A 15,566-nucleotide genomic window follows, 5' to 3' on the forward strand; every position below is an offset into this window, starting at 1 on the left:
CACACACACACACACACACACACACACACACACACACACACACACACCATCTGTGTAGGAGTTGCATGTACTATCACATTCACCAAGCCCAGAACCCCAGCCTGCTGTCCCAATATTCTGTGCCTTTCAGGGTGTGGCCACTCCCAGCTGGAACATTTTCAGTGTCTGTGCTTCTCTACATTTGTTCAGAGGTAACTGGTTCCTTCCCATCACCTTTCCGTATCCTTCTGGGTACCACCTCCTAGGCTAGCTGCAGGCTTGGAAGCAGTTCCAACCCTAGGCAGAGGTCTAGGTGTGTCTCATACAGCTGTGGCCCTCTGAATCTATCCTCCCCAGGTACAGAAGCTCAAGCTCTGCTTTCCCTCCATGGTCCAGCACAGTAATTATTGGCTAAATGCAAGTTATTTAGGTATTGCTAATAACACCAAAGCGAATGGAAACCAGCAACATCAGCTCCTGGCACAGTTGAGATGCCTCTCATTGTCTAGTGTCAAGAGGAAGAGAATGCCTTGTTAGGTCAGCTAATCTAATACGCAGAGGAAAGGAATGTTCTTGTGAAATCATGCATCTGCCTTCTTCTGCCATTTGCTGATGGAGAGCCATCTAATTTGATTTTCTCTTTGAGTAGAAGTACAAGATGGTTGCTGTCATATTTCCAATACACCCATCGTCCATCTGCCCCTCTTCATTTTTCCTCCAGGGGCCTTTGACTTCCAGCCACTTTTATAGTAGACATGCATCTTAGAGCACTCTGATCTAGCACCTGCTTGGTGTCATCAAATGCACTGGAGAGAGAGGTAGACAATGAGCCACCCAGGGGAGACAGGGAGTCCTGTCAATGGACAGAGCCACTGTGCTGCCCTCGGATTGACTCTTGCATTTGTGCATTTACTTAGCCCTTATTCTGCTCTACACATTTCTCCACTGTTTCACATGGTATCTGCAACACGTGCTCAGCAGACATCACCTGACCAGCTTGGAAGGACTGATGGCTCCACAAGGCACAAAAGCGCAAAGTGTGGGCTGGAACAAGGGCTCAGAGTTAAGAGCATTTGTTCTTGCAGAAGACCAGGGTTCCATTCTAAGCACTCACATGTTGTCTTACAGCCATCCATTGCTCCACCTTCAGGGGATTTGATGACATCTTCTGACATCTGTAGTCACCAGGCATGCATGTAGTACATAGATGTGCATGCAGGAAAACCACTCATACACATAAAATAAAAATAAATAATCCTTTTTTTAAGTACCAATTGTGGTGAGACTTTATACCTAGGTCACCTGACCTTCCTTGTATCTCTGGGTTTTCCTTTAAATTTAGATGAAGAACAGTGTCTAGAGCTAGAGCTGACTTTACTGACCGGAGCCTGTACTCTCAGAGGCCGAGCCAGGATCTGGAGCTCAAAGCCAGGCTGGACCTCCCTCTCTCAAGAGACAGAAAACAAATAAATGAACAAAAATCAGAGCACAGACCCCTATAGCTAGCTACTGTAGAGGTTAAATGAGATGTTATAGGCCAAGCAGATGCCTAGCTCATAGGAAGTATTCAACACATGGAAGGAGACTGCTACAGCAAACCACAACCAATCAATCAATATGCAGTGTGGAGGAGCCCAAGTCCAGTGGATACATCTATAAAACTCTCCCAGACCTAAGGCTTAGAACTTGTGGAAGATGGGGAGGGAAGACTATAAGATCTAGAAAGGATGGTAGAGTTTTCTGTGAGATTGTGTCTCCTAGGAATGTCAGAAACTACACCCACAGAGTATCACCAGCACTGCTCACCGTGAGCTGAACAGACGAAACACCAGTGAACATGCCAAAGTGGAGGGAGGGAGGGAGGAAAAAAGCCTCAACCCTATACAAAGACCTGTAGGTGACTAAGGAAAGCTGGCAGCAGGAGAGGTGGCCTTCCCCAGGGAAGAGCACAGTTGTCCAGTGCCAAACAATCAGCCCTGGAAACAAACATATAAGTAACATCATATGGAATGAACAGGTTATATATAGGAATATATATGTAAATGCACATATATCTATGTACATGCAATAGCAATTAGTGTAAAAAAGACTATGAATTGGAAGGAAGCAGCAGCAGTGGGGCAGGGAAAGAATGTATATGGAAAGGTTTGTTGGGAAGACAGAGAAAGGAGAAATGTTATAATTAAATCATAATCTCAAAATTTTTAAAAGGAAGTGCTCAGCAGAATTTTCCAAGCTTGGGAGGAAGGCTGTGTGGGCGGTCTGCACCACTGGGAACAAAATGGTGAGTGAGCGGCCCCTATGGCTTACATTCTCCAGAGCAAAGGGAGGCAGAGTGTAAACAGATCAAATAAGCCAAATTGGAATGCTGTACAGGAAACCAAAGGGCTCTGCAGTGGGTGATGGTGAAGGGGCTGCTTCAGAGTCCACATCAGAGAAGGGGGCCCCTGGGGAGACATTATTTACAGTAACTGAGAGAAGGAAGATCCAAAGAAGTCAGCCACTTGACAAAACATGCAAAGAACATTCCAGATGCAGGATATTGCAAATGGCAAAGCCCTTGGTTGAATATTCTAGAATCATCCAGGGACCACAGTTGGCTAGAGGAAGTGTGACTCAGAGGAGAATTACTCAAGGTAAAAAGCAGGGTAACATGAGTGGCAGAACTTGCCTGTCTAGGCCACCCACCCCAGGACCTGAAGAAGCAGGCAGTGGTATGTCAGAACTCTCTGGAACCCCAGTATGTATGTGACTGTATCCTCTCTGACTCCAAAGATGTTTTGAAGACAATTAAAACCTGCAAATGCGTCTCCGGGGTGGAGAACCTCCACCCCATCTGCCCAGCTGGCTTGCTCCCTGTTCTTTGCTCTGCAGTAGACATACCAGCAAGGCTGCTGTGCCCCTGGGAATGGGCCTGCCCAGGAGGCCTGTGCATGTATGAAGAGATGAGAACTTGGGGGATGGGCTCTTGTTCTGAGACCCCCCTGCCACCAGGGAAATCCATTCAACTGTATTTTTTTAAAACTCTGGAGGTGAGCAAACTCTTGAGAGCTCAGGAGAATCCATGTGCAGTTGTCAACTGTCTGTATTTTGTATTTTGCTGCACTGTCCTGAAACACTCCTGAAGAAGTATATCACATCTCAGACCCACCCACTGCCACAACCTACCGGACATAAAATAGCCATGCATGTTTCTTGAATGTATTGAAACCCATGTAAAACTGCAATATTGCTCTGAACAGGGATATTGTTGTGAACTTGGCTAGAAGAACACCAAGGCAATCTGAGTTTGAGAAGAAAGTCTTCTCTATTATATACCCAGCATTCCCACCTCCCTGAATTGAGGTACTTGCCAGGATGCTGGCTGCAAGCTCAGGTGGAACCAGCTCAAGCCAAAGAGAAGTTTATTGGAGGGAAGAGATGCTACAGCACACAAGCAAATGGACCATCTTTCTTCTTTCCTTCATCACTGAAAGATAGCAGGTTTGTCTGCTTCTAGCATTCTCTCCAAGTGGAGGCTGGCTATGGAGGTAGCTCTGCGAGCTTGAGAACATGAGGAAAAGCTTCTTCCCAGTAGTCCCAGTACCCCACCCAGGAGAACTGGTGGGGTGAAGAGCAACAGCACCATCCCCTCCACTGCCCTCTAGGGACACAGAATTTGAAACCACTCTGGACTCTACTACACTGACAGATAAGATCAGATTTTGTTAGGATGCTTTCTTGTCCTTGCTGGCTTCCTAGTCCTAGATCTCGAGGTAGCCTGTCATGGCCATCATCAGGCTGGGATGCTGCCACTCCTACACACTCTGATAAACTTCAGCATCCTCCTCTGTCTGTTACAGCACAGTGGTGTCCAGCTCCTTCTGCAATGCTTTCTTAATATGCTATCTAATGCACAGTGGTTCATCCAAGAACACAGCTCCCCTGCTCTGATACAATTCCCTCTGTCACCATACCAGGCTGTGGCATCCTCAAGAGAGAGGCTGGTGTAATTATATTTGCGGCCTAGCAGCTAAAACCAGCACATAATAGGTATATAGGGCATCTTTCCTACATTGCATCGAGCAGGATAAAAACCATGCTTTTAATCTCAGGCTGCGAAATCATTTAAAACCTAACTTTCCTATGCTGTGGCCTCACTGAAGACCTGGTGACTGTCATAGTTGGGGACACAAGGGGCTTTCCTGAATTTATCTTATCTTGGAAATTCACATTTGAATATGTCCAAGTCATATTTTTTCACACCTGCATTACTTATAACATTTAGTTATTGTTTTACCCTCTCCTGTGAGATCTCAGTATGGATAGCTGGAACTCTCACCTGTGAAGAAAATACCTTTGGATCCAAAGCTGTTTTCCCAGCCAGTGGCTTCAGCACTGATTCCAGTTTGTGGAGCAATGTGACATCTGGGGATATGTTTTCCCAACTTGGAAATCAGTCTGTACAGTCATAATAAAGTATGAGATTTGGGGTAAGGGGTATGGTATATATTGTGCTGGGGTGTTATTGTGGAAAATATTTAAAGTCAATCAGGGGTTTCTACCCTGTCTTTGATCATTTAGTTCCCAGATAAAAGGCACAAACTTTTAAATTTATAATAAACCTTTACAGCACAAGAACTGAGCAGATCTGTCCTCTATGCCATTATGTCTACCTCCCTGCCAATAACCCTGAGATATGACTTGCCATGTTCCATGTAGGCTGCTTTTACTCTGACTGGCCAACCCTCATAGTTATTTCTTTTAATCTGTTACTACACAGTGTCTTCTCCTCCCTCCACCTTCTTTTCCTCTCTTCTCTAATGATGGTCCTCCTCATATACCAAGCCTGGGAACTGAAGCCCCATCTACCTCTCTTCTGCTCAGCTATAAGCTGTCTGCATCTTTATTCAACCAATAGTTTTAAATTAAGGAGCAAAGTCACATAGCATTACTTGGTATACATAAGGATTTTCTCATCCCTGAGGGCAACCAGACCTTGGAGGACAGTATTTAGCATTACAATACATAGCAACAAACCAAACCTCAATGGGGTCTGATGGTGATGGCATATGGTGAGGGGGTATGATGTATCATGGGGGTATGGTGTTGGGGGCCGTGTATCCATCCAGGTACATGGTGAATGCTAAACTTTGCACCTGAGAAGGATGGAATCAGAAAAATGAAAGGGACCACACAGGGACCATATGGACAACTTCTCAAAACATCTGTTGTAGACTGTCTCCTACTGGGCTGCCCTCTAAATTCTCCCTCGAAACCTGAATAAGTGAAGCCCTTTGTGAGCCTCCCTGGAATATCTCATTCCCACCCTTGAGAGACTCATGACAGTCTGTCCATGCATGTCACACTCACCTTTTTATGTCATTTCTGTTTCCACAGGGGACTCATTGCCAATGGCTTCACAGAGACCCATTATCTGCAAGATGGTACTGATGTCTCCCTCACTCGAAATTACACGGTAATTCCTGCATGTTTTGGCCAACAGAACTCTGTACATGGTATCTGTGCTGACACTTTTGTAGCTGTTTTGTTCTGAGCTAAGAACATTCCCAGATTCTTAATCTAGGCCCCAAAAATCCCTGAAGAAACCAGGCTTACACCTTACATTCCAACTCCCTGGAAGCTGAGACAGGAGGATCACCGAGGTTAGAGGCTAGTGTAGGCTATAAAGTGAATTTTAGGACAGCCTGTGCTACAAAATGAGACCCTTCCCCAAAACAACAACAAAAGCAGCTTTTAAAGAAAGGTGATGTGCCAGACATGGTGACATTGACTTTTAACCTCAGCACTTTGGGGATCTCCATGAGTTCAAGACCAACCTGGTCTATATAACCAGAGCTACATAGTGAGTCCCTGCCTAAATGTAAAATAGGAAGAGAAGGAGGAGGGGGGGTTAGAAGAGGAGGAGAAGGGGGAGGAAGACAAGGTGGAGAAGAGAAAGGAGGAGGAGGAAGAGGAGGAGGAGGAAGAGGAGGAGGAGGAAGGGGAGGAAGATGAGGAAGAGGAGGAGGAAGAGGAGGAGGAGGAGGAGGAGGAGGAGGTTGCTGTTATTTACCAGAAAGCTTGACCAGAGTTAGAGGTAGCTTAACAAGCAGTCCTGCCTGTAACTTTAATTTTTTTCAAACCTTACTTTTAATAATGATTCTTAAACACTTTAAACTCCCTTGTAGCCCACCACCCACCAGAGGTAGAAGAAAAGAAAGGATACAGGGAGAAGTGGACTATTTAGAAAGGTTCTTTGGAGCAACTCCCTTCCATGTTGTCTGGAAGTTGGCAGTTCACTTCACAGGTTAGCAGGCGGCAGCAGCTCGATCCACCCACAAACACTTCATGGATACACCAGCAGTCCAGTTCAGTAGAGTTGAGTTAGCAACAGTGGTGACATGACCTGGCAGAGACAGCCAGGCCTCAGCCTAGGCTCGAGTCAGAAGAAGGAACCAGCAGGAACAGCAGCAGAAGTTCTTGGCTGTGCCTCTCTCAGGGAAGCAAAGATCAGTGAAGACTCGGGACCCACAAGCATTGTACTGCTAGCTGTACCAGCAAACCAAGCTCTGTCTCTGTCACTCTGTGGAGTCCTATTTGTACCCTCCAAACATCACTTGTCCTCCACGTGCCGTGCCTTAGCACATGCATCCAATCAGCCTGAGTCCATGGAAGCAGCAAGAAACTGCAGCATACCATCAGAAGGTTTCTCTCTATGGAGTCCCCACAAATGCAGTTCAACTACACAATGCAAGGTGGGCCAATACATATGTGTTGTTAGCAAGAATCCTTCATTACATGTCCCTTCGTGTGCTTGCCTTAGCAGAACATTCTCTCTCCTGCATCTTTTTCAGTGAAACGTTCCTTCACTAGTCTGTGTTAACCTTTCACAACTATGTCCACTTTCATGAGTTTGCCCCAGCAAAAATGCCATCCAACGTACTTTCCAAAGAGCCCTACATTTCCATTTCACCTGCCACAAAGCTTGGCCAGAGTTAGAGGTGGCTTAGCAAGCAATCCTGCCACAGCTAAGTTTTGCTGTGTTAAACTTTGCAGTATTTTAAAGAAATGTAGAGGGAAAGTGATTTTGTTGAACCTACCTTAAAGGAGTGTACAATATACTTTCTGTTGAGTTACTACAATATATTAATCACCTCCTGACCAACTTTTCTACTATTTGCACTTTAAAAATATTTAGAGTATGTGCATATGTGTGTGTGTCCATGTTGTAGTCAGGGGACAGTTTGTGGTAATCAGTTCTATTCTTCTATGGTTTGGGTCCCAGAGACAGAACTTTTACATGATCAGGCTTGGCAGAGAGTGCCTTTACCCACTAAGGCATCTCTGAGATTGTTTGCGCTTTTATATGTAACTTTGGGCCACATTCATTTGTGTGCTCTTTGGCACACACTATGCATCTGTGTGTACACACAGCCCTATATGTAAATTCCATGAGATTCCAAAAGCAGAGGATAAAATCAATGCCCTGTGAGGGAAGAAGAGGCTCCTTGCTATAAAGAACTATGTGCATGCGCATTTGTTTTTAAAAATCGAGCCAGTGGAGTCGCCCTCCCTCTTGGGACCCCCTCCGTTCTCTGTGTCAGGCCTCCAGCACTCTCCTTAGACCATCTTTGGGACTTGGCACTTAGGAGTGGACACTTCCTGATCTGGAAACGTGGTAGGATGAGCTGCCCCAGCTCTCCCAGCCCTAAGAAGACAGAGATCCAAAACAAAATATAAATATCTACAAGATTTTGTGAAAATTACAAGCTTAAAAGTGAATCAGGAAAAGCCATCCAAGAGATATCAGCTAAGTGTAGTGACTCACACCTGTAATCCACGCACTTAGGACACATACAAGAGAATAACAGCGAACCCAAGGCCAGCCTAGGCTATATAGTGAATTCCAGATTAGCCTAGGCTATAGTGAGACCCTCTCTAAAATTAACAAAATGATATGTGGGAGCAGGGATACCCAGAGCTTTGGCTACTAAGTTTGGGCCATGGAATCCCAAAAGGCTTCTCAGGACCCAGATCTGGGAGGGGAAGAGAGAGAATGAATGAATATGACTGAGAATGAGTATAAAGGCCAGATGCTAGAGCAGAGAAGAAGGAACTGAAGATCTGCAGTTAGAATCTCACAAAGGTTGGCTTCCCAGGGAAACTTTTTGTGAAGAACTCTCCCAGCCCTACAGAATGTAAGAAAGAATTGTCCACCAGGTATCATGAATTGAAAGATTACACACATACACATACATGGAACAAAGGAAGGAAGGAAGGAAGGAAGGAAGGAAGGAAGGAAGGAAGGAAAGAATAAAGAAGGAAAAACATGGACCCCGTGCAGCCTTTCACATGTGTTATATGCATTATGTGCACTGGGGATGCGTTGGCCTGTATCCAGAGTCTGAGTATCATCATCAGTATTATCACCATCAGGCTGGTATTCCCAGTCAGATATTGACCTCAAAGCTACTCCCAAGCCAGGGAAGTCTGCTTGAGCCCAGGCTGGAGCCAGGATTAGAGTGTTTCCTAGAGAATTTTCTACAGCCCCAGTGTATGAGATGACCATGCAAAAAGAAAAGAGGGTAATAAAATTTTAAGGATGAACCCTAAGGCAAAAATCACAAGCCAGACAATGAACAAAGGCACAGTGAAGGAGCTCCCATGGGCAAAAGAAGAGAGAAAACAAGTCCTCCCCAGAAGAGAGATAGGAGAAAAGCCAGAGGGGAAAAAATTGAAGAATAAGATAGATCTACTGGAAATTCCACAAAAATCCAATACTCAGTGTAGGAAAGAAGCAGTAATCAAATAGCTTGTGACAGTGGTGTTCCAAGATTGAAGGAAGATATGAACCTTGACAAAAACCCACCAATCCTGGGATAAAGATCAGAAATACTCTTGGGTGATTTACAGAGGACCTGCAGGATGTCAAAGAAAATGTCTTAAAACTGCCTGAGTCAAAGCAATTTGTAACAAATGAGGATATAATAAATCTCATCAGCAATTATGGATTAAAGCTACAGGGAATGAGACTCTACCAGCAGCTGACTGAGACAGATACAGATCCAGCCAACTGAGGTCTGAGACTCCTATAGAAGAGTTAGGGGAAGATTGAAAGAACTAAAGGGGATGGCAACCCCATAGGAAGACCAGCATTGTCAACTAACCCGGACCTCTGGAAGCTCCAGAGACTAAGCCACCAACCAAAGAGCATACACGGGCTGGCCTGTGCCACCTCACCCCACACATATGTAGCAGAGGACTGCCTTGTTTGCCCTCAGTGGGAAGGATGTGCCTAATCTGGTGGGTCCAGACTTTGATGCCCCAGGGAAAAGAAATGCCCCCCCCCCCAGTGGGGGAGCACCCTTTCAGAGGTGAAGGGAAGGAGTGGGGTAAAGAACTCTGGAAGGGGGAAGTGGAAGGAGGCAACATTGTAATGTAAATAAGTAGAATAATTTTAAAAACTACAGGGAGAGGGACAGTAACTGGCACCCTCAACTCTGTGTTGAAATGACTTTACAAAGCCAAGAGTGCACAGCCACACCTATTCAACAATTCAAGAACTTACCATTCCCAGAGCCTAACAATGGCTATCCAGGCAAGAATGCCCTGCACAGGACAGTTCAGCAAGAAGGAAACTAAATGCCAGGGTAAGAGGCCAGAGGCAATAGCAAGCAAAACAATTGCACCAAATAAATCTATTTAAAATAACAGTTAGGAGGGACTATGTTTGAGTGTTCTCAAACAAGACGGAGAAACAGACTTGAAATGGTTTAAGAGTTTGTCTTGTACTAAAATTATAGGCATGCTGATTAACTTTGATAAGTAAAATATGAGGCACCTGAACATTTTCAGAATAAACATCTAAAGAACAGAAAACCAGTGTATTCTTCCAAATAACAGGCTATCAATGGAAATCCTGTTTCAACCCAGTACAGGGCAGGAAAAAAGGAAAGGATGGGAAAAGAAAGAGAGTAAATATAAAACACGAAGGAATAAGATAAAAATAATATAACATATGCATCTCATTGTATGTAAATAGGTTGAGTAGACTTGTTAAGACCCATATGGAAAGAAATCAAAAGAATTGGTAGATAGATCTGAATTTAAAAATAAATAAATAAAGCAGTTGTACTGACATCAGACAAGCTAGTGAAGTAGCCAGAGGGGCAGAGAGGTAGGGAGAGAAAGACATATTGGTGACCAAGAGGTCATTATGTAATGAGAAAGAAACAAGTCAAATCGGTAGTGAGCACCTGTGGGACAGCTTGGGTTGAATCTTTGTGGCCAAGCCCAATGACTTTATTTTGATCTATAGAAGCCATACAGAAGGAAGAGAGAACATTCCCTCAGGTTGACCTCTGGCTTCCGCACGCATGTTTAGATACATGTGTACACACACTCATGTAGGCACACAAATAAATAAATAAATAAATAAATAAATAAATAAATAAATAAATAAATAAATGGCTATTGGAAAAGCTGTGCAACTGCTTATACTAACAGGGAATTCTCAAAATAGATTTTTTAAAACTGTAACTGAGAAGGACTGTGACTTTTAAATCTACAGGTTCACCTGCAGTTGACACTTCAGCCCAACTCCTAACTATAGGATTTCTTAAAAATCTAAAGTATCCATTAAAATTAGGGATGTAAAGCTTTGTTTTACTCCTTAGTTCAATAATTTAAAAGCAACCCTCCAAACCACCATAACCCTTACCTATCACAATTTCTCCCCAAGAGAAAATTCTCCAGAAAAAAAAAACCCTCTCTGGTTCCATAGAACCTTACATGGCCTCCTGTGGATAGCAGTTTTCAAGAACTGATTCACCCAATCGATACAGTGTCTCTATCCACAAGCTGTCTATCCTCCCATTCACCTCTTCAGTGGGGGTGGAATAATGTTGAATAAAATACATTCATTAGCACATAAGCACTACTGGTTGCTCTATTAGTTTAACCAGCAGAATTAGACTAAGGCATTCTAGTGAGTTTCATTTACCAGCTTTACCGCTACAAATCTGACCAAAGAGTTGAAGTATTTAAAAATAAAAACACAGATAAAAATACATTGGATATATTTACTACAATGAAGTAAAATAAAAGTGTATTTACTACAAAATATTTGCTATAATAAAATATGTACAAATCACTTTGAGAGGCCAGTTCAGTGAGGGACGGATATTTGATATGTTTTCACAGATAAGAAAAGTCCAGTGGAAGTTCTGTGAATCCTTTAATAATAGTAAGGAGTTGTGGACTTGGACATTGAAAGTTTAGGAGTCATGGAAGATGGTTTGGGTTTGTGCCATCCAAAGGCACCAGGGGATCAAGTGAGAAGTCTCGGTAGATCGAAGACAAGACATGCTCTGGGTTGGAAGTTGCAGTTGATGGAGAGAATCCCGGTAGAAACTGCTATGTGATGACCAAAGGGACAGATAATACAGGTGCCAAATGATACCTGGTGAGGAACATTCTGCCAATAGGGCTTTCCTCTCCATATGGTCACAAATGGACAATGGGTCTTCCACAATACTCCTAGGAGCAGTTACTTCTTAGAAGGAAGGGGCAGAGAGAGCAACAGCCCCAAGTTTGTCTGTGTTGGATCTGAATGGGGCAGCAGGCAGAGGAGGAGTCAGTGGACCATTGAATATTTGTGGACAACAGGAAAAGATTGGAGGTAGGACCTGAGGGTTGACCTCATGTATAAGCATGGTACTTAAGTTTACACTGGGCTGGCTAACTCTATCCTCCATATATTTGTCTGGCTATCTTATTTAAAATACATTTTAAACATAACTCCCCAAACTATTTCCATTATATATACTGTTATCCCAAAGAGAAACAGCAAAGGAAGAGCCTAGAAAGGCCACTCTTCCAACTTCACAATGATGAAGGATGCTCTTCTACCATGCATGTAAGGTACACATCTGCAATTATAGCTTTATGTTCTGTTTCCATCTCCCTTGCTTGTCCTCAACACACACACACATATACACACTAGGAAGGAAGAATAAGTAAGGATAAGAAAAATGGACAAATTTGGGACCATGTACTAGAGGGTCCAAGAGTTGATAGTTCAGGTTTGGACTTGGATCACAAACAAAGCTAAAAGCTCCAAATCCAGACCTCCTAGAAAAGAGCTGGGATGGAAGGTTCCAGAATTTTAATAGTCATCACCTCTGTAAGCTCCATGCTTCTCTGCATTTTTATTGATGTGTTTATAGGGCCAGGGCCTTGCTCCCTTCCTTCTCACTCTACCTGGGGGTGTTTGGATAAAGGAGTCCTTTCCCAGGATGAGTCCATAGGCTGGAAAGGGATGAAGGTATAGAAATTATTAGAAGCTTCACTTCTACCCAGACCAGTGTCCCTCTAAGATATACTAGACAGAGAGAAGGTCTTTTCAGAAACTGATGCTGTGGTTTAATCTTCAGCTGGCTGGATCTTAAGTAGGTGAAGAAACTAAGAAGCAACTAAAAGTGGACTTCCCACCCCTCTCAGGACTCAGGAGCAACAGCACAGTCACATTCCTAATTAGAAAATGGCCATGTCCTCTTTTCACCCATCGGTCCCCTTGCCTAGGTCCTCATTACATTTCTCAGTATCATGATCACAGATCTCGAAGGAAGGAAGGAAGGAAGGAAGGAAGGAAGGAAGGAAGGAAGGAAGGAAGGAGGAAGGAAGGAAGGAAGGAAGGAAGGAAGGAAGGAAGGAAGGAGGAAGGAAGGAGGAAGGAAGGAAGGAAGGAAGGAAGGAAGGAAGGAAGGAAGGAAGGAAGGATGGATGGATTTGTTTGTCTCACGGTTTGCAGACACAGTCCACCATGATTCACAGACACAAGTACCAGGACTGTGATAGGAGCGCTTGGCTGAAGCCCTTCATGTCTCTATATCTTCGCAGAACAGGAAGCAGAGGGAAAGATCCTGCAGAAGTGGGGACATAGCTTTAAGGCCCAGGCCCTAGTGACTCACTTCTGCTAACTAGGCCCTGCCTCCTAAAGCTTCTACAGCCTTCTAAACCAGCATCACCAGGTAGTAACCAAGTGTTCTAACACATGGGGGAGAGGTCTCCTCAAATGCTGGCCTTCTGGTCATGGCAGCTAAAGCATCAACCATGCTATGGCAAAGATACAAAGCCAAAGAGCTGTCTCCCTGAACAGAGTCAGGGCGCGGCAGCTAGGCCTTGTTTCTGGTGAGGAGTGAGATGCAGCCTTGGGAGTTTGATTCTTGTTGACTCAGACTGGAAAACAAAGGGAATTCGCTGACTCCTCTCCTTGCCCCTTATAATCATCCCTCAATGGGTCAGCCTGAATTTAAAGTTACTTGTGGAGTGAGAACCACTTGGCCGGAGTGTTTTTGTTGTTTTTAATATAACAACAATTAGGGCAAGCTGCTTGACTCAGAGCAGTGGCTGAGTTTAACTCTGGAATCAATCTCTTATGTCTCCTTTCCAAGATAAAGTATGTGAGTTTGTCCTTTGGTGGCTACATCTAAGAAATAATTATCTTCTATGCTGTCACTCCTAATATGGCCTGTGGGTGACCATAGGCATGCCTATGTGGGCTAATCACATCCCCACAGAAGCCCTGGGGAGACTGGAGTAGCCGGCCAGCTCTCTCAGTGTCTGTAGTGTTTGGTAAAAATGTATCTGTCTGTTCCTCACATGTTGACTGGACAACTGCTTGGGCCTCGCACTGTACCCACCACTGAGAATACAACAGGGTTAAATATAGGTGAGGGGACCTATGGAGAGAACTCTTTTTCTCTCCTCTTGGGACTGGTGTGGTTCCAGCGACCACATCTGTGCTAAGTGTACTGAAAGAAAGGCCACAAGGGCCTGATCTTTTTCGAAGGTGTCAGAGAAGGCTGCATGGAGGAAAGACCATGTGAGTCAAAATTTTAAAGCTGGAGGAGGCATTCACCCAGAGTCAGGAAAAAGAGGGCATTCCAGAACACTGCTACAGTTTTCCCCGTATGGGGGGGGGGGCAGGGAGGAGGGGGAGGGAGGTATGCAAATGTGACTAAGCTCAGAGTGATTTGGAACAAAGTCGTGATAGAAGAATGTTTGAAGGCCTCTGGAATGTCCCTTTAAGGTGTGTCATGGGTATGCTGGGGATCTGAGGGCATGGGAGAGGCTATGGTAAGACCAGACAAGTGTCTGGCCTAGGTGAGCTGAAGATTGAATAGACAGTCTCTGCTATAAAGACCGGGTGTACAAAGATGGAGAGAAGGCAGGGTGCCTGAACATACCTAGAAGGACCACTGTGGAAAACCAAGGGAGTTTCCGAGGCCATTTACAGGCTGTGGTGTCGTTCTTACTCTAAAGGTACCAGCATTTGTAGGAATTCTTGGAGGTGGGCCTTCACTTCAGGTGTGGTAGCTATAGGCCTAAGGACAGCAGCCACAGTGCCACTCTAACTGGTTCCAAATACCAGCTTGACTGGAGTGCTACACCAGATATACAATGCAGAAGTGAAGTAACAGACACAAGGCCTGCACACAGTCAGGCCTTTGGGTAGGTTAGCCCACTACCATGGTGAGAGTTACTTGCAACAGCCCTTGGCTCTGCTGTGCCCTGAGAGTCTCTGAATCTTGTGGCTAGACAAGAGACTGGGCTGCAGCTGGAGTGGGTACATGAGCGCTTCAGGAACTGGTCTCTCCAGCCTTGGGAGTCTCCATCAAAAGCAGCTGGGCCTGAAGGTCTGGTAACTCTGCCCACTCCATGTCCCCTTCCCTCCTGGCATCTCTACAAAACCCCTCACCACTAAAGAAGATCTGGAACTGGACCTTAGAAATGAATGAAGGTGTGCAAGTCAAGAGTGCTCCTTTCCCTCTAGCAGGTCAGTTTCTCTTGCCCTCCTTTATTTCCTTATCCCGTAACAACATGCTGTACAAGAAGTCAGCATGGGAGAGCAGTAGCTAGGAAAATCTGTACAGTGTAGCTGACTTAAGCACATGCTTGTTTTAGTATTTGTGAAAATGGCTTACATCTTACAGATTACTTCTCCATGCTGTTTCTTAGATCTCTAAAACCCCAATAGATTAAAATACATTCCATTTTACAGATTAAACACTAAGACTCTCACAGGTCTCAGCTCAAGACGTGGAGCCCAGGTCGATCTCGGTGGCATCACAATGACAGATAGGCTTCTTGACCTCTCAGGAGATCACAGTGAACAGGAGTGTAATTTTCTCGTCCATTCATCCAGATTCCAGCACAGCCAAGTAACTCTTGTGGCCCCCAAAGTTAGGCCTGAGCAGTCTGTCACCAGACATGGTTCTTGTTAGAGCTGGGGAGCAGTGACAGCCCTGGGAGGATGGATGTGCCCACTGTCTTCTCTACAGTTGCATCGTGGACACACACATACTCAGGGCTAAGCATGGGGCAGATGGCTCTGTTAACACACAGGCTGCAAAGTCACCATTCCCTTTGCTTGAGGTGTGTGCTCTTGTTGGGGATTGATGTTCTGTATGAGAGACAAAAAGCCTGGCTTGATAAAATTTGGACTGGCTTGTGTGCAAGCAAACACACCACACTTGCAAACACACTCATTCATATTCTCTCTCTCTCTCTCTCTCTCTCTCTCTCTCTCTCTCTCTCTCTCT

General features: G+C 44.7%; 1 protein-coding gene across 1 annotated transcript in view; it reads left to right on the forward strand.

Moving 5' to 3' along the window:
• Adam12 (ADAM metallopeptidase domain 12) overlaps positions 1–15,566 on the forward strand; it is a 277,083-nt gene that overhangs the window by 155,510 nt on the left and 106,007 nt on the right. Inside the window, exon 4 of the mRNA XM_028772568.1 lies at positions 5,359–5,437. Coding sequence (XP_028628401.1) covers positions 5,359–5,437 — 79 coding nt within the window. The remainder of the gene's footprint in view (positions 1–5,358; positions 5,438–15,566) is intronic.

The sequence above is a fragment of the Grammomys surdaster genome, unplaced genomic scaffold (assembly GCF_004785775.1).
Source record: "Grammomys surdaster isolate TR1022 unplaced genomic scaffold, NIH_TR_1.0 214, whole genome shotgun sequence".
Lineage (NCBI taxonomy): Eukaryota > Metazoa > Chordata > Mammalia > Rodentia > Muridae > Grammomys > Grammomys surdaster.